The following is a 22,003-nucleotide window of genomic DNA, read 5'->3' as shown; positions in this document are numbered from 1 at the left end:
GATCATATTAAATGGCAGTACCAGTTTGATGGGTCTAATGGTCACTCCTCTTTTGTTCTTGAGCGGGTGATCAGAAGCTTGACTGAGTTTGAAGAATATTTTTAAGGAGATGAGGAAGTGGAAAGGTTCAAGGAGCAATTTACAGTTGCCCAAATCTACCAATATATCCACTTATACGAATGTGCAGAGAGACTTCAGGGATATTAACAGGAACAGTTAAAGGAAAGATGGTGTGGGTCTGGAGTGTCAAATGTCATAATGATGGCTGACCTTTATATGACAAGACCACTGGTAAGTATGCAGATAATTTTACAGTTGGTTTATTGATTATTAGAAAGCAATAGACGTCAACAAGGAAGGGAGAGCATTGAATGATAAATGTATCGTATTGGTAAATTTGATTTTGGAAGCTAGTTACTGAAGATAAATTTACTTTGATTAAGCGGAATTGCCAAATTGTTTAAATATTTGCAAGGTGATTTGGCACATCCTAAAATATTATCGACAGATTTGGTAAATTTTCTTTTTATCACAGTAAAATTTACTATTTGTCCCAAATTTACTATTTATCTCATTGGAATTCATTTTTAGTTCATTTTGGGGGGTGATATTTTGGTTGTTTTCAGCGTTTAACAATCAGGATATTCAGTTATTAAAATATCTATTGACAAACCTGCGTGAATTTTCAGTTAGGCAAATATATCAATCTTGGGTTTTTATAATAAATTGCATTTAAATTGGAAATGACAAATGATAGCTGCACATTTGAAGTTGTTCATCACTGTTAGTATCTTTGCTAATCCAGACACACCCGTACAGCACCCGTACAGCACCCGTACAGCACCCGTAGTCAGGATCGAACCTGAGTCTCCGGCGTTGCATTCGCTGTAAAGCAGCAACTCTACCGCTGCGCTACCGTGCCGCCCATACATCATACACATACATCAGTAATCTGCATTATTTTCTCCCTGTAGGCCAATTTTTAAGCCAAATGCAGGGTTTTTTAATGTCGGCCAATTTATATGCCCAACCTAGTGCCAAAAAGAACAATCTTTAACTTTTTGTTTCAAATGGTTGCTAAAAATTCTGTATTCACATTTTCATTAAAACAGTATTTCTTAATTGCTGAAAATGCTATACGTATGCACAGTAGTTTTTTGTGTGTATGTTTTTTTCAATTTGGCAGTTGGAAACTTCCACTGGTTCCCAAAATCACTGGAAGTGTTTTGTCTGATCATTTTGTAATTCTAAAAACAGAAATGTATGGTGAAGGCAAGTCTCCTTCCACTATCTTTATGCTACTTTGTCTATTCTTATGTTACCTTGTCATGTTTATTTGTATAAAGCCTTTTCTTTAGTGCTCCCACTTCTCCTCAATTGATTATATTTTCCCCATCAGTTTTAGATTCACCTAGAAGTGGAAACTTTTTCCCAATTGAAACTGAATCGCACCTTTCATTTCTTTGAAATCTGATTGGGCACCTCCAGACTCCATCTTGTCCAGATCTTTGCAGGGAATGTGTGGTCTCTGTATATGCCAGCTCATACTTTTGACTTCAATTTGTGACATACACTCACATCAAATTTGCCATTTTTATCAGAGCTTTCTTCCATCACTCGCAGTTAGTTTAGTGGTATTGCAAATGTTCAAACTGTGTTCCCATCCATATAGTTTGTGAAATCATGAGCAGCCATGGTTTTGAACATCTCTCTTTGTGGACCACTTTTTGCTTCTGTCAAGCTAAATAAATACCTAAAAACACTAAACTTGTTTCTGTTTTATCAGCACTCTGCTCTGTGTTCTAGAGTACTCAGAAGTCATACATTTATAATCCTTGCACCAATGAACATCTGATATCATTGTTGCTTTATGTTATTTGCTCATTTTATTTGTCTGGTTCCCCAGACATGTAGAGAAATTGAATTATTTTTCTGCGGTTTATCTTAGAAGGGTTTACTCTGGGCCTTGCATCTTAAGTGGTGTGTATTTTAATTTGATTTATTCTCCAATGCTGAGTTGTATCTTGTAATTGCCATTTGGAGATTTTAAATTTAGTGAACCATAATATATAAAACAAATTTGTATTTAGTCCCAATCAATTATTCATTTTATTACAAGTAACGTTGAATGAAACTTTTTATTTAAATTAAGCGAAGTCTCTGTTTAAAAAAAAAAAGAGAGACATGACGGGTTTGGTCATGTAAGCAGGTGATCAATGCACATAATCATTGTTTAACAGAAGCTAATTGCTGCTCTCGGTGTTACTCTGTAACTGTTGCATCTGAACGGGTGAAATATAACCAAGGCCAGGAAATAATTCCACTGGATGAAATTTAAATATAGCACTGAACGATAGAGAGAGGGGGCATGACAAGTCCCAATAGTTCAGATGAATTCTAGTCACAGTTTCAAAATCACAGCTGTGACGGAAAATTAATACTGTTACAGACCTTTTGTCTCTCTTCTAGTTCTTTTCTCGCAAACCCTGTCAAATGAACCTGATGCGGTACTCACCTGCAGAAGTGATGTTTGTTTCAGCATATGTTTCATGAGACACAAAAATCTGAGTTGGCAGTATGTTTCTTGGGTTTAAAGAAAATGTGGATTTTGAGCTAGGTGCAGGATGGTGAAGGTGCTCTCTGGTCAGGTGAAGCTGAAGGGCTACAGTTCTGCGTCTAGCCAGGTCTGGACTGTAGGCTTCGACATCTTTTTTTACAACTTTTGCTTTTGCTATTTAAGAGTCGAAGCAATGGAATTTAGGCAGAGAAACCTTTCCTCTGGATTGGAGTACCAGAAAACTGCAACTGAAATGGGGAAAGAATATCAAGAAAATACATTGCATACATGCTTTTTCACGTTGCAATTTCTTTCTCAAGAATTTATTAATCGTTCCATGGTAACTGGACCTTATTTATGTGTCAATGAGAGTATATAGAAGACCAGTCACAATTATATGACTGGTTCCACTGGATTATATCTTTGTAATCATTTCAGCCTCGGATATCTGTGGCCATTTGAAAGGTAGGTACGATGGAATAGAAGATGCATTGTGTCATTTTAATCTGAAACATTGGCAAGACCTGTATGGTTAGCTTGGTTCCACTAACTGCATGGTTGCCATGGACAAAGCCCTATGTTCCTTGCTTTATTGGACAGGACGAAAGGCGATGTTCTATATGTTAGATTTTTGGGTTGGTTTCAGATTGCTGGTGGTGTCAGGTGAAGGAATAGAGTAAAACTTTTATATGTACTAGTGTGCATTTTCTTAATATTTCCCCATCACAGTTGCAACAGAAAAAATCTCTTGTTTAACCGTGGGTTACATTATACATTTAAAAAAAAACCTTCCTTGAACAATCTCAAGAAATTTGTGGAAGATGTACAGAAATGTGTGTATGAGCCAACTGTGGTGAGTAGAATCAAATGCAGAACAGTGGACTAAAACCGTGGGTGCATTACAATTTGAGTTACCAGGTGATTCAAAATTATTGGATATGCCTCTCAATACCTTAGTGGCTCACTCTAACGTCTTAAGTAAACGTTAGGCTTTGGTGTTCCTGTTCGACATTGTTTAGTTGTAGTCAACTTTTGCTTTCACCTGCCTCAAATTTAAAAGGTCATAGAACATACATTGAAACTTCTTTCATCATGATGAGTACAGGCAAACCCTGTGTCATAGGATTTTGCATTTCTAAAAAAAAGTTTTGTTGCCGCTTTGCTTAAAACAAAGTTGCTTTGTCTGCATGTGTCGAGAAACATGGTGATAAAAATGGCTGTTTTATGTTTCACATATATTTAATGAGAACATTTTATTCGATATCTCAATTTTTTGGGCCTTGAGTTGTGAACTCCGTAGGGCAAATTTGCTTTATCTGAACGGCCATAGTACTGGGTGGCCCGCACGTAACAAGGGCTGAGATTATTGAAGAACACTTTGCTTTACAGAACAGGAGATTAAGTAAACCATAACCTGAGGGATATAGCGGCCATGCATGACATGAAAAGTCAGAAGCTTAGTCAAGGATACAGTAAATCAAAGCAAACCACAATGTTTTGAGGAGAGCTGAAACTTGCAAGCCATTCATTGAATAGCTATTATTGCCAGTTGGAAGCTCAAGTTTCTTTTACCCAAGTAACTTGTTTATTTACCAGACTTCCCTTCATCTGATCAAAAAGACTCTTAAATAGTATACATTTTAACAGAAGTGTTTGAAAGGCAGCTTACAGTTATGTACCCTACCTTTATTTACATTGAATGAAACCTTTAAATTACATTTCAAATAAGATAAAATGCTTTGTAGTTGCTGGGAATATTATTTTTTTACTTAATAGAGGAGAACTGTATTGGCCAACAATGTTTATTTGGTGTCCTGCCAACCAAATGCTTCAGTCTTTGGAGAGTCCAGCACAATATTGGTGTTCATCTTGCTGACTGGGCTCTTGGGGGGCAGTAATTTATGTAAATTACAAATCATTTCAGGATTTTAATTATTCCAGAATTATCCTGCAAGACTGGAAAGATAGATTAATTTTTTCAAATTAATCAGTCAATGACAGGATGTATTGAGTGATAAGAATTGCAAGGATAAGTCCTCTGCTCACAGAACAGTTCTGTAACTTTTTCACACACAAAAAAACCCCTGCTTAATCTCACTTAAAAGATAATTTATTTGAGACAGCAGCCCAACAAGAACTATGCTGAAGAAAAAACTCGGAATATGCTGTGGAGCAGAAATTTAATTCACATTTTTCGTTCCAATAATACACTATTTTAGAGGGGGAAAAAAGCAAGTTAAAAGAAAGTCCTAACATACAACATCTACCATGATTTACTGCATGTTATTTAAGGTAATATGGGATATTACAAACATACAGTATTTAACTTATCATTATTTATTATATTCTACTTGTCAGGAGGTTTTCAGTATAAGACATTTGAATTTGGACTGTTGCTATTGAAGTAACATTCCTTAAGCAATTGGACGAGAACACAGTCTTGCCAGTTGCACAGGGAGAAACCAACCCTGGCAAGAGCAGGACAGGTGGGGAAGTCAGCGCATGTCAATACAATAAAGTATGGATTTAACCATAAAATGCATTTGGTGAATGAAAAAGTAAGCAAACACAAAAGCACTTCCAATAACACACTTTCATTTGATTTCTGTGGCACATGACATAAGCTTCAATTGTTTACTTTTGGATAGGTATTATGAATTTGAATAAAACGAGTAAACTTGAATGAAATATTTTTGAATGCTTGTTTTTGAAAAAAATGTAGTCCAAATAACAGTACGGGTAATGGGTTCTTAAGAAACCGAATGTATAGAAATTGTGGTTTTCAAGGATTGTGTCAATGGGGGTTTGGGGCTAGTGAGCTTTGAACTCGTAATAACAGTTATTTTTCCTTGCAGGCTTTTCAAAAATAATGGTCTTTTTAACTGTTTATTTTTGTTACTACGAGCTAAAACTATTAAAGGCTGTATGTTACGTTCTTTAATAAAGTAATATCGCACAAGTGTTGATAGAAACATTCCCATGTCAATTTCGATGGCCATTCAGACCAAAAAGTAACAACTTTTTTTAACAGACAATGTCTGATTGCTGCATGGAGGCTACACGGAAACATTTTTTTTCCTCCAAAATAGCTTTTTTTCTGCTTGCCCTTTCCCAAAGTAACCCAAGTTGTTCTCTAGTCAGTCATTGATCAAGATTGTGTTTGTAGAAGATGAAACCTGCGTGATACAAATGGATTCCCCCAAATTAATTGATCATGGGATAGCCAGTTTGTGTTGTGGAAATATTTATTATAGCAGAACTGCCTGATCGGAGAGAGTGCTTTCATTTGGATTGGGTTTTTCGTGTTGGATTTCATAAATGCCGAAAGTTTGCTGCATTTACCATTAGTGTTGTTGCAGTGACTGCATAAATGCTCTTTACACTTCTGAACCCAAATGTCGTTTTGCTACGTTCCTGATGTTTGGTAACTTTTGCTTTTGAAAGTTGTATTCTGTACTGAGTGATTTATCGATGAAGAGATTAAACAAATAAAACCCTATCTGGAGATAGCGTGCTGCTAAAACCGCCACAGTTAAATTATATGGCAAGAAGCATACAGAACAATTTGGTTCTCTCTTTTTAAGAAAGTAAGTAATGTTGAGTGTATGCTGAGATGAAATGGTCAATGATTATTTCATAATTGCATGTCTACATTGGCAATTTCCATTCTAATTGAGGGCAGAGGAATTTGTAGTCAAAAAATGTGACTGAAAATGTGCAAAACCAAAAGATTTTTTAGTATTACATATTGTAGTGTTACATGTCTATTCCAAGACAGTTACTAAGGGATAATTCAATGAAGGTAGACACAAAATTCTGGAGTAACTCAGCAGGACAGGCAGCATCCCTGGGGAGAAGGAATGGGTTATGTTTCGGGTCGGGTTATGTTTCGGGTCGAGCTGAGTCTGAAGAAGGGGCTTGACCTGAAACATCACCCATTCCTTCCCTCCAGAGATGTTGCCTGTCCCACTGAGTTACTCCAGCATTTTGTGTCTACCTTCAATGTTCATACCGCTGGAGAGTAAGCTACCCAAGTGAAATATGAGGTGCTGTTCCTCCAATTTGTGCTGGGCCTCACTCTGGCAATGGAGGAGGCCCAGCACAGAAAGGTCAGATTTGAAACGGGAGGGGGAGTTAGTGCTGAGCTATGTTGGTTTAGGCAGATGAGCGGAGGTGTTCAGTGAAATAATCGCCGAGCCTGCACTTGGTGTCGCCAATATACAGGAGTTGACACCTGGACTGTCGGGGTCCTTGAACGGAGTCGGGGGGGGGGGGTTAAGTGACAGGTGTTGCATCACCTGCAGTTGCAGGGGAAAGTACCTGTGGAGGGGGTGGTTTGGATGGGAAGGGATGAGTTGACCAGGGAATTGCGGAGGGAATGGTCTCTGCGGAAAGCAGAAAGGGGTGGAGATGGGAATATGTGGCCAGTAGTGGGATCCTGTTGGACGTGGCAAAAAGGTCGGAGGATGGGATGGAAGGTGAGGACAAGGTGAGGACAAGGTGGACTCTGTCCTTGTTATGAATGGGGGGAGGGGGAGCAAGAGCAGAGCTGAGGGATATCGAGGAGACCCTAGTGAGAGCCTCATCTATAATGAAAAGAGGGGAACCCCCATTCCCTAAAGAATGAGGACATCTCTGATGACCTGGTAATTCAATGAAGTCGAGTAGTACCTTGGCTCTCATGCATGTTTTGTATGTCATGCAGTTTATTTGTGAGGAACATTGTGTGACCTCGATACTTATACATTTCACTCTGGAAGAAGAGAACTTGGCAATTTCAAGTTGAAGAATTCTACCACTGCCAGAGCTAGTATTTAATTTAGAAAATGTATCAAAATATTCTTGGTTTGTGTGTTATCTTAAGCATCTCCATGTTTGGACTCTAAAAATGGGAAGAAATAATTGTGATTCAAAGAGAATTTTAACTAAAATTTGGTAATCTTTTTGATCAAATTCATATTTCAATTAAAATGATTCTTGTCGTTTTTTGTGTGTTCAGTTTATCACAACTTTATCCAATAATTTTCACAGTTTAGCAATTTGAAAAACCCCCCCGATTATCCACGATTGTCATGGTAAACTTTTATTTCTGCTGTTAGAGGTAGAATGCAGCACATTACCTTTCTGTTTCAAATGCATTTGTACCTAGGGTTCATATCTGGCACTTTTCACATCTGAGATGAGGTTTATCCATCCAATTAGTTACCAACAGCTTTATTTCCTGACGTATGTGCTGCCCCACTTCTATTTTCTTTGCAACCAGTCTGCCCATTCCATGGAGTAATAAACAATCTGCTGGATGATCTCTGCAGGTTGAGCAGAGGGGAGAGAAGGAATTGCTAATTTTTCTTGCTGAATCCTTAAATTTGGATTAACAACTCCCTGGTTCCTGGGGACACACATTTCTGATCATTTGTCCTGAGAGAAACACATTGATGCAATCACAAAGAGAGCTGACCAAAACCTCTACTTTCTCAGAAGTTGAAGAAGATTTGGCATGTTTGAACTTCTACAAGTTTATGGTGATGAGCATACTGACTGGTTGCATTACCGCATGATATGGATATTCCAATGTTGAAGAATGAAGAATGCTGCAGAAAGTGATGGGCATCACGGGTAATGACCTCCCCATTATCAAAGGAATCTACAGCAAGTGATTTTTCAAGAATGCAGCTAATATCATCAACAGATATATAAACCTGGCCACACTTTCTTTTCGCTGTCATTATCGAGAAGAAGGTACAAGAGCTTGAGAACCATTACCTCCAAGTTCAAAAACAGCTTTCTCCTGTTGACCTTCTGGTTCTTAAACCTTGAATAAAACCTTTTCTCAGAACTGAACCGCTATGGACTTTGCACCTTAATTTCATTGTTCTGTTCAAATCCAGTGCGTATGTGAATTAAACACGTTGACTCTTGAGAGTGAAATTGACAGTCAATATAAAGAGGAAAGGGGGACAGTGGGACTGAGGTGGGGTGAAGGATGATTGGAGAAAATGTAGCCAGTGACGAGAGGGTAAGGTCTTCCCCTTCCCTACCTGGCTCCATCGTCCTATCATGCGTCCGCAGTCCACAATTTACTCATTGTCTCCTGTCATGACACTTCCCCTCTCTTGATACAGACTTCGTTGAGCAGATTGCTGCTCCAGATTCCAGTATCTGCAGTCTCTTGGGTGACCATTTCATGGACCTTTTTATTTTAACTATGTTCACACATTGATTAGTAAAATTCTGATAAAACACTTGTGTAAAAGCTCTTTGCTTTAACTTCTGACTTTGTTGTACAGTTGTTGCTCGCCAGTTGTTTTATTTTCTGGATGTTAGGTTACCTGCTCTGCATTTATGAAGTTTGCATACTTTTTTGAATATTGAAATTGCATTTGTTATCTTGTATCCTTCCAGGGCGTTTCAGCACGTTGCCGCATATTTTATTTTTTGTTGGTTTCAACGTGTAATTCAATTGCTGAAGAACCTTTGAGATGTTATTTGTTTTAAAATTCAGCCAGATAGCTGAGAAACACTAATATAAAGTTTTGAATAACATTTAATAAGCAAGCACACAAAATGTTTCCTGTTACTCTCATTACAATGCAGCCATGTTCCTTAAATGAGCAATGACATTATGAACTGTTTAAGCCAGCTTGATGCAGTTTAATTGCCCCACCGGAACAGTGTTTGTCAAAGACAAAACTTCAAAACAATTACAAATGGGTATTCTGAGTTATTTTATTTCCCTGTTCTCTTGCTATATAGTAAATCGACGTACAAATATGTGAGATGAATTTCATATCCAGTAATTATTTCTATTGGAGGCTGTGTATCGATTGATAGAATTTGTTTCATTTACGGAATTATAAGATCTTGCTCACAGATCTGAGAGTTTGTAATGTTAAATGTTATTTTTTGCTATATATGAAAAATATGGTAGAGGTGGTGCAGACAAGTTAAAGGATTAGTTTAAAGTTTCAACTGACAATTCATATGGATTTTTTTCCTTTACAGATTTGTTAGAAGAATTTTATCACCATGGCTTTGGAAATAACCTCACCTCCTCGATTTTTTCACATGCCAAGGTTTCAGCACCAGGGACCAAGGCATACCTTTTACAAGCGGCCAGATTTTGCTCAGCAGCAAGCTATGCAGCAACTGACCTTTGATGGCAAACGTATGAGAAAAGCTGTGAATAGGAAGACGATCGATTATAATCCATCAGTTATTAAATTCTTAGAGGTGAGATCAGAATAACAGTGAAACTGATGCACTACTAAGAATGAGTTTAAGTTGGAATGCATCTCACTCCATGCTGAGTGTGTGGGTTTGGACCATTTCAGTATTTATGACATAGTTGGGAATGTGTAATGTTTCTCCAATATTCTGACATTTTCTTTGTCGGGTCCTCAATTTATTCCTCTCAATGTTTCTTGTGACAGTCAGTTAATATTCCAATATTCTGTTAGTTCAATATATGCACATTTTATACCTAAAGTTACTTTGTTGCAAACATTAAATTTTTATGCATTCCAAAGACATGGGTATAACTGGAAAAGTCAATGTCTTTTGCTCATTCCTTAATTCCCCCTCATGAGTGGTGAAAGTGTCTCTCTTTAGACTGGGGGTGTTGGGTTCTGGCTACTGACATTCATGACAGCACATTGCATTGTGTGTGACTGGAAGGGGATCTTAAGACAAGATGGCATTTCCATACATTTGTTCTTGTTCTGGATGACGGTGGTCACGGGATTGTTAAAGAAGCCATGCTGAATTGATGTTAATTTTGTAGATGGGTGCACATTAGAAAAATAGAAACAAAGAAAAATAGGTGCAGGAGTACGCCATTCAGCCCTTTGAGCCAGCACCGTCATTCAATATATTCATGGCTGATCATCTAAAATCAGTGCACCATTCCTGCTTTATCCCCATATCCCAAGGGATTCATTTAGCCCAAAGAGCTAAATCTAACACTCTCGAAAACATCCAGTGAATTGGCCTCCGCTGCCTTCTGTGGCAGAGAATTCCACAGATTCACAACTCTCTGGGCGAATAAGTTTTTCCTCATCTCAGTCCTAAATGGCTTACCCCTTATTCTTAAACTGTGACCCTGGGTTCTAGACTCTCCCAACATCGGGAACATTTTTCCTGCATCTAGCTTGTGCAGTCCTTTAGGAATGTTACATGTTTCTATAAGATCCCCTCTCATCCGTCTAAATTCCAGTAACTACAAGCCCAGTCGACCCATTCATTGCATCCATGATCCCATTCAGCGGAGGGAGAAGCAATCACGCGGGTTGCTTTGTCTTGCATGGTGTTGGAAATCTACATTGCTGCACGCCTGAAGAGGATTCATTACATTTTCAAGTTGTCACGTATCACAAATATTATCATCTAGCACTATATTCATCTTGTAGACACAAAATGCTGGAGTAACTCAGTGGGACAGGCCGCATCTCTGGAGAGAAGGATTGGGTGTCATTTCGGGTCGAGATCCCTTTTAAGGGATTCCTTCTCACCCATTCCTTCTCTCCAGAGATGCTGTCTGACCCGCTGAGTTACTCCAGCATTTTGTGTCTACCTTCAATTTAAAACCAGCATCTGCAGTTATTTTCCTACACATTGTGTCTACCTTCGATTTAAACCAGCATCTGCAGTTCTTTCCTACGCACTATATTTGTCTGGTTCAGTTAAATTTATAATCAGTGGGATCCAAAAATGCTTAAGGGGGTGGATGGGAACACCATTTGCAATAGTAATTTTTTTGTATCCTTTGGTGAGGTGGTTGGAGCGATAACTAATTGCTTGGTTATTGATGTGTACTTTTCTGCAAATGTTATTTGCCCCTTCTTACATGAGCAGTTTCCCAATGAACTGAATGAATGTCCCTTCCTACTGAAGTCATTAAAGGTCATTTGTTGAAGCTCAGTGGTTATTTCTGTGAAGCACTCCTGCAACAATATCTTAGGTCTGTGCTATTTCGATTGAGTACCATATCCATCTTATGCCAATAATGAGCACAAGCAGAGGTGTGTTTTTCCCTAAGAACTCTTTGAAGCCGTACATAATCAAATGACGTAACAGTAGTCATTCACTCCATGCCTTTGGAATTCATCAGTGCAATTTTGAAACTATCATTATTGCAGCCTGGTGGCCCAAGTGGAACCAGCGTCGAGCATTTGACGAACATGAGCCGCAAAGTGCACAGTCTGTTATCCTTTCCATCACTAGATTGGAATTGTCCTGCTTTTTGTGAACTCTATTCTGGGCAATCTTTGTCATTTGCATTATGCATAATAAATTGATTTGGAATAAATATTCACCTGATTGATATTAGCCGGGTTGGAGGAAATGTGATGTGTGTTAAGGTTTTGTTTTCTTTTCTTTTAGGGAGCAATATATTCCCCGTAGGCTTGAGGTGGTAGTTTTGCAACTTTGTCAAACACAAAATGTAATCTTCCTTGTTTGATGCCACCTTAGCAATCTGAAGTGATGAAATTCAAACATGAATCATGTCAGCCCGTCGATGCTGTCTGGACATTGTACCACGCTCTGCACTAATTTTCTGGATCTGAATTTCGAAATGATTGACACTAGAAATGGTGGAAACTTCCAAGTGCCATTGTGTTGGAAATCTGCTGATTCAGCTCAACCACATCTTGTTAAATTTGCTAACTGAAATGACTACTCAACAGCAGTCTGTTGAAATAATTTAAATTATAATTTTGCTCTTTGTAATTACTTGAACATTCTTCTATCAAGTTCTGCTATACACTTTATTTGGAGTGAATTGTAAACAAGTCCCAATAATGGTGTTTAACCTGGAGCCTTGCATAGGAAAATGTTTCTCATCTGTAGATACAATCTAAAGTATCTTGTGGGTAGCAGATAAATCTAGTTTTCTAGGTTTTAGGGAGAAAAAGATTGTATCAAGACAAAATACGGAAAAAAGAGGCACATCCAAATGTATTTATTTTCTTAAAGACAGGCTTAAGTTTCCGGTGGAGACTTTTTATTCTTGGTCAACATAACCAATTCACCTTTTTTATCCTCCCGCTAATAAAAACTTATTTTCTTCAATTTTGCATCACTTAATCTTTTTGATTTAGTTAGCTAACCCTATGTTTTGTTGATAATTGCTGCAATTTCTTTTAAAATATCTTGCAATTCAGAAAACCAAGGTGTACTTGGGAAAATTATGTTGGTATTCACCTCTGATCTAAAAGATTATTGATTGTTTCACTCAGTAGTTACTGGATTCAATACAATTTCAGTTCTGAACTCCTTTTTAATCTGCAGAATTCAGATGCGTTTTATTAACTGCAACAATTAATCTGCAAGCTGTTGGGTCGCAGGAGTCTCAACATTTTTCTTCTCCACAATGTCTTTGAATTCCACACAGATTTGAATGTGCTGTGTGGGCTGATTCTCATACATTACGAAGAGTTGTTATATGTATGAGATTTAGACTTTGGAGATGCAGCGCAGAAACAGGCCCTTTGGCCCATTGATCACCCCGTGCACTTGCACTATCCAATACACTAGGTCCAATTTACAATATTTGTGCTGAAGCCAATTAACATAAACCTGTACGTCTATCGAGTGTGGGAGGAAGTTGGAGCGTTTGGAGAAAACCCACATGGTCACATCTGCCAAATATAATGCCAAATTAAAATACTTCTTTCAGCCTGCATGTGATTCATATCCCTCCACTCCTTGTGCCTCTTCAACGTTATCTATCCGCTTCCACTGTCACGCAGGCACTTACCATTCTGTGTAAAATGGTTTCTGCATACAACTTGTTTAAACTTTCCCCTTGTGACCTTAAAGCTGTACCCTCTAGTATTTGAAATGTTATCCCGAGGAAAAGTTCTGACTGTCATATCTGTACTTTACATAATTTTATATGTCTATCGGGGTCTCCCTTCAATCTCCGATGCTCCAGAGACACCAGTCCAAGTTTGTCCAATCTCCAAGGAGCTAATAACCTCTAATCCAGGCAACATTGATAATGAACAACTTCTGCATGCTCTCCAATGCATCCACATTCTTCCTGCTATGGGACGACCAGAACTGCACACAATACTTCAAATGCGGCCTAACTAACGTTTTATAAAGCTGCAAAAACCTGACTTTAAACTTATACTCTTGTGTTATAGACATTGCTAAGGGACGAGCTTACTGCTTTCTGCTCTATTTATGCTCATCATTTTGTACATCTCTATCAGATCCCCTTTCAGCCATCTCTGCTGCAAGGAATACAAACCCAGCTGATCCAGACTCCTCTTAATTGAAACGCTCCTGGTGAATCTGCTCTGTACTTTCTGCATAGCTACCATATCCTGTCCACAAGGTGGCGATTGAAACAGTACTCAATTTTCTGAATGTGGCTTCTCCAATGTTATATAGAGTTGTACCATATTCTGTGACCCAGCTGATGGCAAGTATTCCACATTACCTGCATGTGCTTCCGAGGGCTCTACATTCATGTACATATCACCCTTATTTGATTTAACAAAATGCATCACTTAACACTTACCTGGATTAAATTCCTTTGGCTATTCTGCCCAATTTACCAGCTGATTATTATTTTTATGTAGTTTGAATCTATCCTCACTATGTACAACAACTTTTTGTGTGTTTCCCTCAAACTTACTAATCATACCTCCCATTTAATGTTTACAACCCACAATATTGATCCTTATGATACACCATGGGTCACAGACTTCCAATCACAAAAGCGATCATCCACCTTCATGCTTTGTCTCCTATTACCTAGTCAATTTGCCTTGGATCCATAAGGTTCAAACCTTCTGGAATATTTGGCTACATCTACAGTTACATGTATGCTGATTATCGGTTTGGTGGAGAGGTGTGCAGGGCACAGTTTGTCTCTCTTAGCTCATGGCGATTGTGAATGTGGCTTCAGTCAGATAATTGAGTGATAATGGTGCTTGCAATTCTTTTTTTTTTCTTCCTCTTTTGCAAGGCCTCTTGTTTCTATTAAATAACCGACCCACATGAGATCATGGAAGGAAGATCTTAGCATAATCAATTTCACCTTCCAGAGTAATTCTTGAATCACCTTCCTGTCATTTAATTTACTGAAATTCATGACCTTTAGACCCATGAACTAATTTAAAAAGAAAGTAATTAATTGTGTCTTCACAGCTCTGAATGTCTTTCATGCCCTGTTAAGGATTGAATATCTTGCATGCATTATTTTCTTGCTAAGGCTTTCAACTGAAGCTGTGTAACACTCTTTTGCTTTTTGCCATTGGCTATGCAATTTCCTTCCCATTTTTATGAAAATTCTTTAATTTTGTGTGGAAAGTTTTAAAGTAAATGCAATGAACTATTAAGATACATATAAGAAATAAACATTTTAACATTTTAAACCAAGTTTTAAAACATTTAATGTTTTGAAAGCTGGTTATGGTTTGCAATTGGGACAGGAGGTAGGAATAAAGGAAAAACTCATCTGATGGAGAATTTGAACAGAAACACCTGACTTTGCCAAGTCACAAATAGTGTAACCAAAAGTAGGCACGGTAGCGCAGCGGTAGAGTTGCTGCTTTACAGCGAATGCAGCGCCGGAGACTCAGGTTCGATCCTGACTACGGGTGCTGCACTGTAAGGAGTTTGTACGTTCTCCCCGTGACCTGCGTGGGTTTTCTCCGAGATCTTCGGTTTCCTCCCACACTCCAAAGACGTACAGGTATGTAGGTTAATTGGCTGGGTAAATGTAAAAAAAAATTAAAAAAATTGTCCCTAGTGGGTGTAGGATAGTGTTAATGTGCGGGGATCGCTGGGCGGCACGGACTTGGAGGGCCGAAAAGGCCTGTTTCCGGCTCTATATATATGATATGATATGATAATTGTAATTTCTACTTATGTTACTTGCATTTTTCTTTGCATGTGGCTGAAAGAATCGATGCTACATGAAACATGTTAAGAGGCCAGTAAATTTGAGGAAATGATATAACATCAGGTTTTGGGGATAGGAAATACAATAAAAACTTCCATCAGCAGGACTGCAGCAATTCATGTCATGTTTATTGTCAAATGCACAAGTATGCTGAGGTAGAGGAACAATGAAAATCCTGCTTGCACCACCAACACAGACAACACACAAACAACACACAAAAACAAAAAATTACACCAAATTCTGCAAGGCAGTAAAAAGAAAGACTACTTTAAAAATGACTTCTGTGTAAAACACAATTGGACAGAAAAACAAAACCATGTTCATGCAAGAGGTGGTCTGTAGTATTCTGTTGTTGAGGTAGGATTGATGTGTGAGTTAGTTCAAGAATCTGATAGCTGCAGAAAAGTTGCTGTTCTTAAACGTGGTGATCTTCATGCTTCTGTATGTTCCACCTGATGGGGGCAGTGCAAAGAGGACATGGCCAATGATGGTGATAAGGTGGAAGTTTGCCATCATGATCTTAATTTTCCTTGAGAAGAAAATCTTCCATCGAGTTGTACAAGTCTGGTTTATTTCATTGTCTCTTCTCCTTATTAAATTAATTGTCTTGAATATGTGGCAGCATCCCATGCTTGCAGGTTGCATTTTAACATCATGTTTGAGAAAAAAGATTAATTACTGTTTGGCAAGCAGATATCTTTTTTTGGAAATCTGAATGCCAGCTCTGCAATACCACTTCATTTCACCTCCATGAAGTTTGACTACCATGAAACTATCAATCCTACTGTTCTGCCTGTCACTGCCTTTAATTCAACTGGGAAAGCTGCTTTCCACAACATCCAAACTCTTCCCAATCCTGCACATTCAGCTGTGACTCCCCCCAAGAGGCATGGCTCTGGCAGATGCATGACGCCAAGTTTTTATTTCCCATGGTATACGGTACTATTTATTTCAAAAGGACTCAAAGTGCTGGAGTAACTCAGCAGGTTCGGCAGCATCTCTGGAGAACATGGATAGGTGACGCTTCAGGTCTCCAGACACCTGCAGTTTTACTCCAGCACTTTGTGTCCTTTTGTGTATTAACCAGCATCTGCAGTTCTTTGTTTCCACAATTTATTTCAACTTTTATTTTCCTTCAGATGTCTAGTATTTTCAATTTTCCCAAATTCTTTCACTTAGCAATTTTAAATATTCTAACCCTAACACCCTTTCTTAGGAGTATTTAGTCTTCCCCGAATCTCCGTTTTCAACAGAATGTCATGGGTGTTGTCTGATCCTCCTTTAAATGAATTCCCATTTGGTCTTTGTTGACCATATTTCTTTGTCAGGTGTAACTTGTATTAAACCAATCTTCATTTGACTCCACTCATGCTCATCCAGATGAAAGATGACTTGTGTATGTATGTATGTCATGTTATACTTTTCATGGGACACGTGAACACTTTTCATGCCTGTCCTATGTTCGGATTTACTCCACTTCATCAATGATTGCTTTGGTATTTTCTGCTCTTCGATTGAATTAGAAAATGTAATCAAGTTTTTATTTTCATTTTTGCATCTTGTTAAATTTGATCTCTTACCATTCTTGACTTCTGAGAATAGGCTGTAATAAATATCGAAAAAAGCTAACATTTTATACTTTCCTCGTGCTTTCTAGAGAATCCATTCTGTTCATGTTATCTCTATCATATCTGACCTAACACTGCTAAATTTATGTCCTAGTATTTTGGACATGCTTCCTTTCTACTATACAAGCAATCTTTTGGCTGTACCTATTTCTTTTCCTGAACTTTTACCATCACATTTTTTATCATCTTGCTCCTCTCTTGCTCTATTGTCAGGGCACATATGACATAGGACCAAGAGTAGATTATTTGGTTCTTCAAGTCTGTCCTCCATTCAGCAAGATTATGGTTAATATTCTACTGTAGTGCTGTTTTCCAGCAATGGCAATATCCCCATAACTCTTTCATCACAATATGCAGAAATGGGTCTCCTCTTGACTCGCTTGAGTTGCATTTTTCCTTTCATGCCTCTGCATTTACTGCATCATCCTCTGCCACCTCCAATACGTTGTGCCGCCAAATGTATTTTCCCGGACACCCTCTTCCTTCTAAAGAAATAGCTTCTGTTCTGGTACTTTACTTTAGTTTCCATCAATGCTATTACTTCCCATGGCACTTGGCAATTAACTGCAGGAAAAACAGTCTTCATTGTGGTCCAGGTCCATGAGCTACCAAAGGAATCAATTTATTTTGCTTTCAATTAGACATTAAGTATTATCTGCAGTCTTTTGTACATCATCTAGTGCATCTCCATTGAACTGAAGTTACATCTACCGGCAAACCCATCCCTACGGTCAAGCATAGAATCTTGCAATAGACTTAATTCTCAAGCATTCACCTGCTGTCTCTTGGCAACATCAATTGAAAGTAGTCTGTTTTTACATCTATACGGATAATACCCAGTTGTACTTGCATCAATTTTAGTGACTTCACTCTCCCAATTTGTCACACTGGTTGTCTGACCTGTTAGAAAACCCTTGCAGCTAAACATCAGCAAGACTGAAGCCATTGAATTTGATAACCCCTATATTTTCTGTTCCTTCATGTCTGTTTTTTATCTCTAACATCTGTGATTGCAGGTAGTTTGAAAACGTGTAATTTGCTTTTCCAGGTACAGAGATATACCAGTATAAAGAACATTTACACCCATCACATTGCCCATCTGCACCATGCTTGTTACATTTGCTGCTGAAATTCATGTCCATATCTTTACAAATAAATTTTAATGTTTCAGTGTTCTTCAGTCTGTGGAATTCTCTGCCACAGAAGGTAGTTGAGGCCAGTTCATTGGCTATATTTAAGAGGGAGTTAGATGTGGCCCTTTTTGCTAAAGGGATCAGAAGGCAGGTACAGGCTACTGAGCTGGATGATCAGCCATGATCATATTGAATGGCGGTGCAGGCTCGAAGGGCCGAATGGCCTACTCCTGCACCTATTTTCTATGTTTCTAAGTTTCTATGTAACACGTTGCTGTTTTATTCTCACCCTTACACTTGGTTTCTTGTTTTTCACTTTCTATTTAAAGCTAACTCCTCATTCAGCAATCTATTGAAATCTGTGCTCCTCCAATTCTGACTTTGTAGACCCTGATTTTAATACTTTCATCGTCGGCTTTCAGCCTCCTGCTGCCTTCATAGAATCGTGGAATTCCCTTCCATTAAGCCTTTTTGATTCTAACTTCTTTCAAAATGCTGAAAAACACATAACTTTGACCATGTTTGACCACTTCTAGCATGGTGTGTCAAATTTTATTCTAAAGTTTCTGCGAAGATTCTTGTATCTTAATGGACTACCTTTATGTAGCATTTAACTTCTAAGTCACTCATTGAAAATGCTCTAATTTTTTTAACAGCAATTTTGAGTATCTGCAATATATTGCAATTAGTTATTAGTTTTGCTTTTTTTTTTAAATTCCACATGTTTGGTTACATCATAATGACAAGGGTCATTGATTTGAGATGAGATGAGCTTTGGCCATCCCTGGAAGTGATCATGATTATGTTTGGGCTCAGATTCCACTCCATACAATCACTGGGCAGAAGATAACTGACCCATTGTATTGTTAATGAATTGAACATTAATGCAGCACTTTACTCTTCCCCTAACCAGCAGTTGCCCAAAATCTGGCTTTTGGTGTCCATAATTGGGCAAACCGCTCCAGTTGGTAGTCATAGAAACATAGAAAATAGGTGCAGGAGGAGGCCATTCAGCCCTTCGAGCCAGCACCGCCATTCATTGTGATAATGGCTGATCATCCACAATCAATAACCCGTGCCTGCCTTCTCCCCATATCCCTTGACTCCACTAGCCCCCAGAGCTGCATCTAACTCTCTCTTAAACTACCCTCTGTGGCAGAGAATTCCACAAATTCACAACTCTCTGGGTGAAAAAGTTCCTTCTCGCCTCAATTTTAAATGGCCTCCCCTTTATTCTAAGACCGTGGCCTCTGGTTCTGGACTCGCCCAACATTGGCAACATTTTTCCTGCATCTAGCTTGTCCAGTCCTTTTATAATTTTTTATGTTTCCATAAGATCCCCAGTCTTATCATCTTGCTCGGAAGTTCTTGATGCAAAGTCTTTATCTGAGAATTTGCGTCCATGTGGCATAATGTAAAAATAAGTATTCTTCATGAAACGTGTTTTTTCTGGGTACTATCATCTTTCACTTTTCCACTCATAGATAACTATCCTTCTGTTTCAACATGCGGTAGTTAGATGCCAGTTGTACAGAGTGCGCAAGAATGTCAATTTGATGGTGTAATGCAGTCTTTGGTAGTTTTGAAACAAAGACGTACAGGTATGTAGGTTAATTGGCTGGGTAAATGTAAAAATTGTCCCTAGTGGGTGTAGGATAGTGTTAATGTGCGGGGATCGCTGGGCGGCACGGACTTGGAGGGCCGAAAAGGCCTGTTTCCGGCTGTATATATATGATATGATTTGATTTGTCACATGTTGAGAGTCAAAGCAGACTGAGTATCCTTATTTTTGAAGATTGAATTGTGAACTTGAAACAAAAAATTCTCATGGGACTCGATAGCATAAATGTGGTCTTGATGTTTTCTGTGGCTGGCTTATCCACAGAAGGATCATTGATCTCAAAATAAGGGGTTTGCTATTCACAACAGATAGAATAAATTTCTGTATCTAGGAGTGGTAAATCCATGGAGTTCTCTACCCAGTGGGATGTGGAGGCTCAATTCTCCCTTTCAGCTCAATAAATAGTTCGCTTCGGGAGCATCTGCAGAAGACAATGAGATAATGAGGGTTAAGTGCAGAAACATGAATTCGGATTCAGATTGGTTTATTGTCATGTATACCAGGGTGCAATGAAATTCCTTGTTTACATGAAGCTCAGAGTGTAAACAGTATGCATGCAGTAGTGATAAATACAACCACATGTGTCAAAACCAAAATGATGTAAGATTGCAGTGCAAAATGCAAGTAGTGCAAAAGAATATTAAAGTACAAGAACTGAATGAGGTAGATTTCAGAGTAGTAAGAGTATATGCCAGCCCCTCCAGCTTGGCGAAGATGATTAGGTCAGGATCTGATAGCAGTGGGAAAGAAGCTGTTCTTAAATCTGGACATCTAACCTTTCACACTCCTGTATGTTGTCCCAGTGGTCAGAATAGAGAAACGGCAATGGGCAGGGTAGCAGGCATCCATAACTAAACCTCCACTTCCTGAGGCAATGCACCGTGAAGATGAATTGGGTGGAAGGAAATGATGAGCCTTTGGGAGGCGAGTATCCTAAATATTACTGAATGACAGCAAGTACAAAGACTAGGAAGAGTAATTCCTGTTTCTGTTCGTCAATGTTTTTTGAAATTAAGCTAGATCTTTAAATGTTACTGTGTAAAGCCTCAACCAGAAAATTCTCCCAACGTGAGGACTTCAGTAGGGATTTGAGATATTTGGCAAAGGAGCCAGATTAATATTTTAAGTAAAAATAAATGCTATCTTTAACTTTGCACCATTCTGCTGTTTTGCTTTTGGCATTATATTTATTATATCTATCAATATGTATACAGTGTATACTCTGAGCTTCATGTGAACAAGGAATTTCATTGCACTCTGGTGTAAGTAACAATAAACTAATCTGAACCTGAGGATGCCAATTCCTTGTAACTTTGAAAAGGTATTGGATGTGTGTTTGCAACAGTAATATGTTGGGCAATTGACAATTGATTAGGAAAAACAATTTGATTATTGCCAAAGAACTGACACATGCAGTTGTGCCATTTCACGCTTGGGGAGCCTGTCAATAAAGCCTCTGGTTGGAGTTTGGAAATATGGCAATGAGAATAGTTTTATTGGGAAACATAGTTTGTGAAGCTGTGGGGTTTTCAATTCCATGGTGTACATTTGTTAAAAATGGAACTCCAGCTGAGAAGTCTGATTTGTGGATGTGGCAATTCTTTAGTACATGACCAGAACCGATTCCAGAATTCCTTTATCTAAAAAAAATTCTGTTCATTCAAGTCCAAAGATTAAAACCATGATTTGTGAATCACTGAGGAATGATCCTTGTGGTTCTCATGCTAGTCTTGCAACCTTTAAAAATTAAAAAAATCCATACTTGTTTGTTGACCTCAATGCACTGAACCTTTATGTACCAACCTTTTGTTCCTTATCGGGTGCCTTTTGAAAACCCAGATTACATTCACTGGTTTTCCCTGTGTCTACCTGCTATTTTCAATTCATAACACTATATTAATTGCTTCATTTTACTGTTATTTTCTTTGTGCTTTACAAAAGATACTATATGGACTATTCAAGAATCAAGGGAATTTTGGAAGGACATTCTATAGCATGGGCGCTTTTAGTTCCAGATGATTTGTGAGATGTTGGTTTCCTTAAATTTTCACTGCTTTCTCATAACTGATATTAATTATTTTTCAGTTTCTTTGATTTATCCTCTGTCTTTTGCAGTTAGGCTAAACATAAATATAAAGTTTGGCCAAA

General features: G+C 38.3%; 1 protein-coding gene across 4 annotated transcripts in view; it reads left to right on the top strand.

The window, feature by feature from the left end:
- The window catches only part of wdr33 (WD repeat domain 33), a 102,257-nt gene that overhangs the window by 1,494 nt on the left and 78,760 nt on the right, over positions 1–22,003 (top strand). For all 4 annotated transcript variants that reach the window (XM_078410652.1, XM_078410656.1, XM_078410654.1 and 1 more), the window contains exon 2: positions 9,560–9,787. In XM_078410652.1, the coding sequence (XP_078266778.1) occupies positions 9,584–9,787 (204 nt within the window). In that variant the 5' untranslated portion in view covers positions 9,560–9,583. The remainder of the gene's footprint in view (positions 1–9,559; positions 9,788–22,003) is intronic.

Source organism: Rhinoraja longicauda, chromosome 13 (genome assembly GCF_053455715.1).
Source record: "Rhinoraja longicauda isolate Sanriku21f chromosome 13, sRhiLon1.1, whole genome shotgun sequence".
In the NCBI taxonomy this organism is placed as follows: domain Eukaryota; kingdom Metazoa; phylum Chordata; class Chondrichthyes; order Rajiformes; family Arhynchobatidae; genus Rhinoraja; species Rhinoraja longicauda.
Note: the sequence above shows the minus strand (reverse complement) of the source record. Positions and strands in the feature narration are given on the sequence as shown.